Source organism: Clinocottus analis, unplaced genomic scaffold, assembly GCF_023055335.1.
Source record: "Clinocottus analis isolate CAN_PGR_092001 unplaced genomic scaffold, fCliAna1.0.p SCAF_14, whole genome shotgun sequence".
NCBI classification, from domain to species: Eukaryota; Metazoa; Chordata; class Actinopteri; order Perciformes; family Cottidae; genus Clinocottus; species Clinocottus analis.
Genome location: NW_027175865.1, coordinates 7,596,169 through 7,606,608, shown reverse-complemented (window position 1 = coordinate 7,606,608; position 10,440 = coordinate 7,596,169). Strand labels below are relative to the sequence as shown.

Genomic DNA, 10,440 nt, shown 5'->3' with positions numbered 1-10,440 from the left:
GAAACATGACTCAGACTGAAGAGCTCATCCAGTTTAATTATTTCATTCAAGCTTCTAGAACTGCAGTAAAATAAAACATATTGACGACTGAGGTTGCAGTTTAACACCAGAGAGATAATTGGCTGGTTCGTTCGAGCTGCTTCTCGCCTGGAATCCAGACGAGAAGCCGCTCTAACAAACCAACCAATTACAAGGGAGCCACAGAAAAAAACCACTGCCTGTTAGTTCCGATCTGTTTCTTATTTCATTACTTTTTATCTCATAATAATGACTTTTTATCTCATTATTTGAACTATTATCTCATAAGCATGACTTTTTATTTGTTTAGGTGCGGATGGAGCTGCGCCCCGGGCACCTCACAGGACAGCCCACTGCTCCTCAACCAAGAATGGGTCAAAATGCAGGGAAAGGATGACTTTCTTATGTCATAATTTCGGCTTTCTTATCTCATACATAATTATAAAAAAACTTTTCTTTCTCATCTGTTTTGAGATAAAAAAGAAACTTACCAGATGCAGTCCCAAAAAAAGCAAGCAAAATGTACAAATTCAAAAAACCAATGTGTACACAAAACCCCAGTGCGGCTCTGTAAAACAGGTTTAACCTCTCCACACACGAACAGCAAGCGCCAGACAACCTGTTGACTAAAAGAGGGAGAACGAACTAAATACACAAAAAATGAATTCTGTGCCAAACTGATCAGGTAAAAAGGGGCGTGGAATAGACAGAGAGGAGGAGTGAAGGAGGGAGACAAAACAGTTCTGGGGTTGGATCGTAGGATGTATTTCAAGATCATAGCAAAATACATTCATAAAATGAAGCAGAAAGAGAAAAATACATTATTGAGAAGAAACGGTTCCCAAGTCCTCACTCACAAGGTTTTCCATAACAAGGCCTACTACTCTCTCATTTTTATTTTTCTGTCATCTCTCTTCTTATTTTATTGGCAACCCCACCTAAATCAGTGAAAAATCCTTCTTTGATTTAAGGGAATTAAGCAGCAGAAGAAGTACATACAGAAGAATATTAAAAGGAGTAAATGAAGTTGAAGTGAATTCAAACTGGTATTCAAACAGTTCTAAATGAAGACCAGTAATGTAAAACATCTTATGGATTCCAGCATTGACCCAATGTGGAAAAGGTTTTAGATAATATATGTGTTTGTTATAAAAGTGTGCAGTACTTTGTGCTCAGCAGAAGATGGGAAGAAATAGACACAAAATATAGCCTCGGTGTGCAGCCTGTTGCTGGATAAGCTTTTGATGAAAAATGTACTTAAAACTTAATTATTTACGCTTAATCAGTTACCGGTTCACTGTTATATTCTCATTAAACTGTCTCTGTTTAATCTTACACACAAACTCAGCATGTCTCCTGATAGCGGTGAGACTGGGGAATCGGTATGTTTCTATCTGAAAGATGGTGCAGTTCCTTTGTTATCATATGACCATTTCTTGCAAACCACTTTATGGGGCGGGAAAAGGTTCACAATTAGGCCGAAGATGTCATGAGGGTTTCTGTTAGTGGGTCATGATGTGTATTTAATAGCTTGTTCTTTGAGAGATCTTTCAGCAGTCTTGAATATGCAATTTGCCTGTCACGTTGTACTTTTGAATCTGCTCCTTCTTCAAAGAATAAATGTTCCTGATTGATAATTTTACCAGCAGGTGTCGAGTAAATCTTTCTAACAGCCTTACTATAAAAAGAATGTAAGAAAGGATTAAGTGTAGTTTATTACTTGAATACAAACTGGCAGTTTACTAACTTAATGCCAAAGTATGTGCAGATAGCATGGATTCAAGCATCAACTTAACATGGAATAGGTATACAATTATGTCAGACTTGTTCATTATGAAAGGTAGGACTAATAACACAAATATATTTTTCCCAATGATGTATGCAAACTGTAACAATGAGAGAAGTTTGAGGTCTGAACTTTGAGGTAACTGTCATTCAAGTTGACAGTTGTAAAACTACAATTACACATTAATATATCATAGGGTTAAGGTTAAGTCAGATTTTAACGAGTAAGAGTTTGTGTATGTACTTGATCTTGCATTCGGAAAATACTTTTGAATACAAACAGATGAGGGATCGTCACTGTAGTCATTTTGGTTTGACTTCATTGGGAATAACTTGACCATTCAGTACAGCCAACGCATTGTCTACCACCTTGAGCACTATCTTCCTTATTGTAGTGGTAGTGTTGGTGCCAATGTGGGGCGTGATCAGCACATTAGGAAGGCCAAGGAGAGGATGATCCCTGCACAGGAGGAAGAAGAATGACTTGTTAGGAGCCAGCAAAGAGTTTAACAGTAAAGGAAGCAGACTGTAACATTTAGAGATGTTATGAATTGTGACTCTGGTTAAAGAGTTTGCCGAGACCTTGGTAAGGGTTCAGGGTGAGTCACGTCTAATGCTGCTGCACGAATTGTTCCAGCCCGCAAAGCGTCGATTAAAGCATCCTGGTCCACCACCAAACCTGAGGAACAAAAAGTCAACAATTTGTTCAAACATTAGTGTTTCAGAATAACTTTACAGTAACTTTTGTCATTCTTTAACCAAGTAAAGTCTAGGAAATACATGATTCTCACCTCTGCTGATGTTCACCAGAGTTGCTGTTGGTTTCATGAGGGACAGCTCTCTGTGACTGATCAGGCCTGTGGTCTCAGGGGTCAGGTTGACCGCCAGCATGACAAAGTCAGACTCTTTCAGCAGGTCGTCCATGTTCTCCCGGTAATTCGCACCAACTGCCTCCTCATCTTCAACACTCCTGAACAGCACAAAGAAAAGATGAAGCTGATGATTGTCTCTTTGATGTGTTGCTTTAACACATCTGGGATAGTAGCGAGAACTGAAGTAGACAAAGCTTTTTTGGTTCATATTTGGATTGACTTGATATCATATCTATTATATGTTGTAATTGTCACTCATCATTTATCAGTATGTATGTCTTTTGGCTATGCAACAGTTATTGGTTCAGGAACTAGGTCTGTATTTGATATGAATTAGTCTGAAAATGCAGCAACTAAGATTTCACTAAGGAATTTCAAAATGAACCAATCTAACCATTACATCATAATTTTACCTCCTGTTCCGGTTGTGATACAGGATTTTCATGTCAAATCCTTTGCCTCTTTGAGCAATTTTGCTGCCAATTTGTCCCATTCCAATAATCCCCAGAGTCGACCCTGTGACTTCAACTCCCATCAGGTTTAATGGTATACAGGTAAGGTTGGGGTCTACAACTATTTGGTGACCTACAGAAAAACAGGACATATCTTCAATTAGATGGTTCATTTCATCAGCAAAGACACATTGAGGCACATTCTGTATCTTGCTCAAAAACACTCCGAGATGCAAACTATGAGACCAGGGAATCGAACCGCTACCCTTGCAGTCGCAGGACAACCAATCTTCCCAAAGTATGTTATAGATTAAAGTTTCTGTAAAACTTCCCTGTAAAGCTATAAGTCTTATGTAATTGTAAAAATTCAGTTAACCTTTGAAAGTTCGAGGATACATGCTGTCACACATATTTGTTTTCAGCCCTTGGAGAAAATGTATGATTTTGGTCTATAAAAGTAAAATTGGCTCACCTTCAACGATTCTGCGTGCCGATGCCAGGAGCAGACCCATCGCGATGTCTGCAGTGGCGTCACTCACTACACCTGGCGTGTTGGTGACCTTCACTCCCAGACTGCTGATGTACGGCAAATCCAGGTGGTCAATGCCCGCACCTCCGTTGGCGACGACCTTCAGCGAGGGAAGCAAACTGAGCAGCGAAGGCTCTGCTTTAGGGAGCGCATCCCAGATCAACATGGCCTGGATCTTTGGCCCGTGCACCAGAGGGTTTTTAAGGAAGTCTTTGTGACAGATGATATGGAAGTGTTGTTCCAGTATGTCAGCGACCTCTTTAATGTAACCTCGTTCGCCCACCTCAGAGATCAGAGCCCATGGTTTGTGGTCTTCCATTACCTGGAGTTAAAACACAGTTTGACAAGCCCTTACACACATCTCACAGACTCTCAGGGGCCAAACGTCTTTAGTATATTTTTAGCATTGTATGCATTAAAACACATTACAGGAAATATGCTTATTTGCCAGTGCAATAATATTCTTCTACGAGCAAGGAGTGTCATAAACGCAATGATATTTTTTCAATGTTTTTTTGTTATTGTACAGTGTTGTCTATCTGTGACACCAAATATAGCTGAAGCTACGTTTGGTTGGAGATCAATATTAAGAGCCTCAGAAAGTGTATTAAAGATCGGAGACCAGTATGATGTCAGAGCAGGGCATGACCAGAACATATGAGTTAAGTTGGCTGGGGTGTGCTGGCATCTGTTGCAACTAGCATCCAAATTGGGGTATATTTTAGCTAATTTTGCTTTTGAAAAGTGAGCTCGATGCAGAACTTTAAATTGGATGATGCCGAGTTAAGAGCTGTCATTCAATCTTTGCAGAGCACAGTTCCACATGTCTTCTTCTATGTTACCCCTAGCTCACCTTACCAGTCCGCCTTTATCTTTGCCACGGTAATATTTTTAAGAGATGATATACAGTCATGTATTCTTGAAATTAGCCGCTTTGAGTCAGATGGAAGTTCAAGCATATCATCTAAACCTGGCACTGAAAAGATGTTTATCCTGTTTATGTACATATCCTTAAATCTGACGATGCCTTTTCTTCGCCAGAGAGAGAATGTAACATCCAATCTAGCTGGATGTTTAAATGTTTAAAACCGACGTTCCGTCCGAATTGAAACCATATTTTGAGGGTCTTAATGACGATTGGGTTGCTTGTGAAATGTGATATAAGGACTGGGAGACTGGAAGTGACCAGGGCTGTAAGAGATGTTAAACTGCAGGAACTAGCTTCATAATGACACCAGCTCGTATCTGGAGCATGCAGCCAATAGGTAATTTTTTGGACATTTGTTGCCCAATAGTAGAAGCAAAGATTAGGAAGAGCAAGCCCTCCCTGTAGTTTAGGCCTCTGTAAGAGCTCCATACGTATTCTAGGGCTCTTGCCATTCCATGTAAATGATGTGAAGGCTTTATCAATACATTTAAAATAAGGTTTAGGAAGGTAGAGTGGAAGACATTGAAACAGGTAAAGAAATTTGGGGAGCACATTCATCTTTATGCAATTTACTTTCCCTGCTAAGGATAGGTGAATCGTTTTCCATTTTTTAAGATCCAATTTAACTTTCTCGAGTAGAGCAGAGCAGTTTTCTTTATAAAGGTTCTGCATGTCTCTTGTGATGTGAATGCCCAGGTAATTAAAACCATTTCTTGACATTTTAAATGGCAATACGTCATCCTGAATTTGAAGCGCCAAGTTGTGAACAGGGTAGCATTCACTTTTACTAAAATTCAGTTTATACCCAGAGAATTTGCCAAATCTTAACAAAGTGTGGGTGATGTGAGGTAAACTTAGAACAGGGTCTGATACGTACAGTAATAAATCATCAGCATATAAAGATAGTTTGTACTCCTCCTCTCCCCTAACAATTCCACTCATTGATGTTAATGCCTTAAGTGTGATAGATAGGGGCTCTAAGCCAAAGCAAATAGCAGCGGGCTGATGGGAAAAAGGTAAACATAAAGACACGTGATAAAACGTCAGTTAGTCCCTGAGGGTTTAGGGTGGAGATTAGGATTAGGTCCCAGTCTCTTTGAGGTGCTATGGTGGCAGAGAGGGAACAATTTTCAAGCCAAATTAAAAGGCAGGACGCAAGAAAGCATTGTGTGTGATTGTTCAGGTGCGTTTATCTATACGATTAGTATTCCAGAAAAATATTTAGTATGTCAAATGCAGTAGGCAAAAAATTCCAGGATGTTCTACATCCAGTCACATTTCGCTGTATGCAAACCAGCATGATTTTTTTGACCCAATATTCTGATCCCCTGTGCTGCACATCCCTTGAGGTCATTTAAAAACACAACTATGCGGAAGTGAGTCCTCTCTAAATATGTGGCTCATGTGATACAGTGTCCGTCCTGTAATCACAATGTTCGATCCCTGTCCTCCTCACGTCGTTTTCATTTTAAAACACATATATTTTGCTACGTTATTTGCTCAGTCTCACGTGTGTTGCTTTGCTCTCCTCTTGAACCAGGAAGCACTTTTATAAGAAGTTGAGGACTTCAAAATAAGAGCTTACCCCCTCAACAGTATTAATGCTCTTACTCTTTCTACTATTTATTCAACTACTATGTAAAATAAGAACAATACTACTCATGATACTTTATAATATGAGTAGTTTTCAGTGTTTTATAAGAATCCAGGCCGTAGATACTTTTTCTCACTATTTAATTCAACAAACTTTGTTATATTTGTTGACATTCTCTTTACATTCCAACATCTGTTGTCTACTGTTGGCTGTTTACGTCTGTAAACTACTATCACACTCATTGTGACATGATGCAAGTGGTACTCACCATGACGGGTAAACCAATCATGTTGTATTTGGTTGCACTTAACTGAGGAAGCTGCCTTAACTAATTAAAATAACCAAGACATTTTGATTTTTTCCATATAAGTAAGCAGTATACTAAGCTATCCCTCCTGTCCCATAACGCTGTAATGTTACATTCCTAATTCCTCTGCGCAATGATTATATGATTATAAGGCCTGTGATCTTAAGCCTTGCACCCAACCTTTTCTTTATACTCTCGCCAAAGTTGCTTTTCTTCATATCCCCCAAAACACTCACACTGTAAATTGCAAATTGGACAATAGGCCTACCTTTTTGCGTTGCAGTTGGTGTAAAGATCTGTGCATGCTTGTCACTTTAAGAAGCCGGTTTGATTGTCTTGGACCCCACAGTCTGCTCACACACTGGATGTAGCAGAGACTTTGCATTTTGATCGTAATGGTCAATATATATGTGACCTGGTGATATTCCAAACACAACACCCAGAGTAAACTGGAGCAGGAGACTACTGTATCAAATATATAGGTTATTGATGGATGGCGTAAACTATAAGTTGAATACATAAATCAAAAGTGCACGAAGAAGAAAGTAAATCATGTGGGTCTGAACTGCAGTGTCGGGGAGGTGATTGTAGCTGTCATAACAATTTTCCAACCACTCAGCTTGGCAGCTGTCTATATTCTTTATTCAACAATTGCACAAGTACAATTTAAAAACGTGTCAATAAGAGACTGCAAACTTACTTCAAACTAACATGCCAGGGTTGCCGAAGGAGTGATGTTCGCTTGCCGCTGTCCTGGCACTTGACTAACTCCTGCCACAGACTTGCCACTGCCAGTGATCACACTTGCTGTCTCTTTAAAATGTACCTGTTCACAGTGACACAATAATAAAAAATGGCTTTTTAGCTTTTATTGTAGTTTTGTTTGTTAGGAGGACCTGTTATCTGTTATATGTGCATATAACATTAAAAATATCTTGAATCTTTCGAAGGCTGCCTGTGACCTGCCTAACCACAGATAATTTGATTATGTTGCACAAAAAAATATGAGCCCAGCAGAGATTATCAGTAAAATTGGATGAAATATATTGAAGAGGTATTCATTAAAATAATCAAGATATTCAGAATAAAACAGAGAGAAGTAAAGTTTTGACTTTGATTATTGACAATTATATGTATGTGTCATATATTTAAAAATGTACATGCAGTTAAAGTCCACAGGTCAAATTGCAATGATTAACTTGTATGTCAACTCAACAATCCAGAATGAGTGCTGGGAAAGAAAATGCATAAAGTTGTCTAAATAAATTTTTTTTTTTACCTGCAAGTGAAATGTTTTAAATCCCAAAACTAATAGAAACATACTTTTTGTTTGTTGAGTACTCACCTTCAATTGGAGCTTGAGGGTTTCTTCCTTAAGCCTATTTGTTCTTGACTCACATTGAGTTCAAGCAGCGCTCGGGAGTTCAGTAGAAGATTAAACAGATACAACTTGAGATTTTTACCCAATAGCAAAGAGCGGTGAGAAGGGAAGGGATAATTAACATAGTGACGGTAAGGCAGAAGCTTATGCAATACAAGACCCCACAGTCCATTCCAAACCACTCATAAAGCTACAGATCCTGATACAGAAGAAAGCATGCTTGTACTTGTCAGTTCTCCTCCTGTGAAGTAACATAATTTATTGATAAATGATTCTGTAATTGAATTAATCAATCCACGGGTTCAATGAAGCAGCTCTGAGTCCACGGTCTATGTACATGCAAATTATAATATGAATGATAATAAATTACAATAACAGATTATAGATGTTCCTGAGTGCGACATTCTGGCCTTTCTTTGGTAAATAGAAAACACACACTTGAAATGGTTAACAGACCTGTTTGTAGTCAGCGGTTGGGGTGGAGCTCACACTTGTTTTTCCGTCAGCTTCCTTTTTATGCTTGCTAGCTGCTGAAGAGCTTGTTCTGGTCCTGGGGCTCGTCTTCATTTGGGAACTAGCTGAGGTCAGAGCATAGACCCCTGATGTCAGAGCATGGACCCCTGAGGTCAGAGCATGGACCCCTGAGGTCAGAGCATGGACCCCTGAGGTCAGAGCATAGCACCTTGGGGTCAGAACATCGAACCCTAAGGTTAGAGCATAGAACCCTGAGATCAGAGAACCCTGAGGTCATAGCATAGCTCATGACGTCTCACCTGCTATAGCACTAGACAGCTAATTACAAACAAACTTGTCAGAAAAATGCACATTAATTTTGTTGTTAATTAAGGATTCATAAGGGCAGGCACTGATGTTTGAGAATAAGCAGCATATTTGTTAAGGTCATTGCAGCTGAGTATCATGAAACATATTTACAGTAAACTTGTTCTAATTTTTATATTTTTTTTCTCATTTATTTTAGAAGGTGATCAGCCGTTTTGTTTTTTCAACAATCAGAAATGGGCCAACAAAAGGTTGAGATTGAGAACCCCTGCTCTAACCTACAACAGACTACAAATGTAAATTGTTCCTGTACCCACCAGATGGCAGTATTACATCAATGTGTGTGTTTGAAAACAACCTGTCTGCTTCTTTTGTGTGGGATGGACGACCCCAAACCACCGTGAGTTTTTCTTTTCTTTTAACAGTAGCATATCAATAGAAAAAGCAGACAACAGCAAGACTGAGTAAGACATTGGTTACTCACCTTTTTGGATCATAATTTATATATTGAGACCATTTAAAGTGATGAAATATGCGCAGGCCATACCTTATGAGTGAGTTCATATAAAGTTTCATCAGAGGGGTTTTTACTGTTCTGAAGAGATAAATACATCTAATCTGACTTATTTCACAGGATCAAAGTTAAGAAAAATAAACATACTTTTGTGCAATAATAAAATCTCTCTCTCTCTCTATGTAGTATCTTTCTCCTGAGACATAACCTAAGCCCAAATTGAAAATATGTGTTTTCTTTAATAAGTGGATAGTAGAAAACTTTCCCTTTCAAGTTGAAATCATCAGAGTTCCTCACCGCCGGCTCGATCACTTACTTGTCTGTCTCCTGTGACATATTTCGCTTCCTCTACGATCCTTCCTTGGGAAACTGGACTTTTATGTCAGAGCAGGTAATAAAAGCAGTGAGTTGCAAGAAGTTGGGCTCCAGGTAAGTCAACTCTTTTTTTCACCCCAATCAAATACTTTGTAAATATAAGCAGATAAGAGACCCTACTCGGTGACTGGGGCCCATATCGAGCTTTTAAAATGCACCTGCACCCTAGATTTGTCAAATGTTGGTAATAAGGAGTTGTGATGATGTAATTAGCTTTCATCAGTGAATGTCATTGAGTGTATACCTGTTTTAACTGTTGTGTAATCTCCCCTTCTGAATTGAAATCTGCTCCTCTTCCCCTCCTCTCGTCCCTGAAACTCCTCCTCCTCCTCCTGACTGCCTCTTCACACCTGCTCCACCCCTGTGTGTCTGTTGCTCTTCCTGTTATCTCCCTCTTCTTGTAATTGTGGTATTGCTGTAATGCTTTCTCCCATCCCCTCTGATGCCTTGTCTTTGTCTCTCCTTCATACATCTTCTTTCTTGGATCTAGACTGGCCAGGAGCCATATGGCCCGTTCAGATCTCCAGACAAGCTGCGGTTTGATCCAACAGCAGGTGGCCTTTCAGCAAAGTGCTGACTCCGGTGGTACACAGCACTTAAATACATGCTTCCTCACACAGCATGTTGAATATTGTTGACAATGCTCTTCTTTCCGTGTCTCATCGGGAGGTCAAAAGGCAGGTTTTTGTATCTCCATGGCAACGATGGTCGTGGCATCATGTTTTGGGGTTATCCCTCTATTCATCTGTCCCTTTTCTTGAATGCCATAACGCCTGGAGGACAATTCTATAAAGCTGTCTTCCAAATTGTATACTTTTTCTTTTCACTTTTAGTACATTTACTGCAACTGCTTTTACGTAGTACGTACTGTTGCATGCGGTATGCATTGAATTGGGACATACTGC

General features: G+C 39.4%; 1 protein-coding gene across 1 annotated transcript; it reads right to left on the bottom strand.

Annotated features, from left to right (window-relative positions):
* Window positions 1–780: 780 nt before the first annotated feature.
* Window positions 781–6,110, bottom strand: LOC137784871 (probable 2-ketogluconate reductase). Its single transcript, XM_068575829.1, has 6 exons — window positions 6,095–6,110; window positions 3,600–3,978; window positions 3,089–3,260; window positions 2,595–2,773; window positions 2,386–2,482; window positions 781–2,263 (listed from the first exon to the last, which is right to left on the bottom strand). Exons 2-6 carry the CDS (start codon window positions 3,973–3,975, stop codon window positions 2,107–2,109), a joined length of 981 nt encoding a protein of 326 aa, XP_068431930.1. The 5' UTR covers window positions 3,976–3,978; window positions 6,095–6,110; the 3' UTR covers window positions 781–2,106.
* Between the last annotated feature and the right edge of the window lie 4,330 nt (window positions 6,111–10,440).

What these genes read in the sequence shown, in the direction of transcription:
- LOC137784871 (XM_068575829.1), bottom strand. Translation starts at nt 3,975, where the DNA reads ATGGAAGACCACAAACCATGGGCTCTGATCTCTGAGGTGGGCGAACGA. An exon ending in TATCACAACCGGAACAGGAG is followed by an intron (nt 2,774 to 3,088) that starts GTAAAATTATGA and finishes TGTGCTGTTCAG; the next exon opens with GAGTGTTGAAGATGAGGAGG. An exon ending in TCTGGTGAACATCAGCAGAG is followed by an intron (nt 2,483 to 2,594) that starts GTGAGAATCATG and finishes TTTGTTCCTCAG; the next exon opens with GTTTGGTGGTGGACCAGGAT.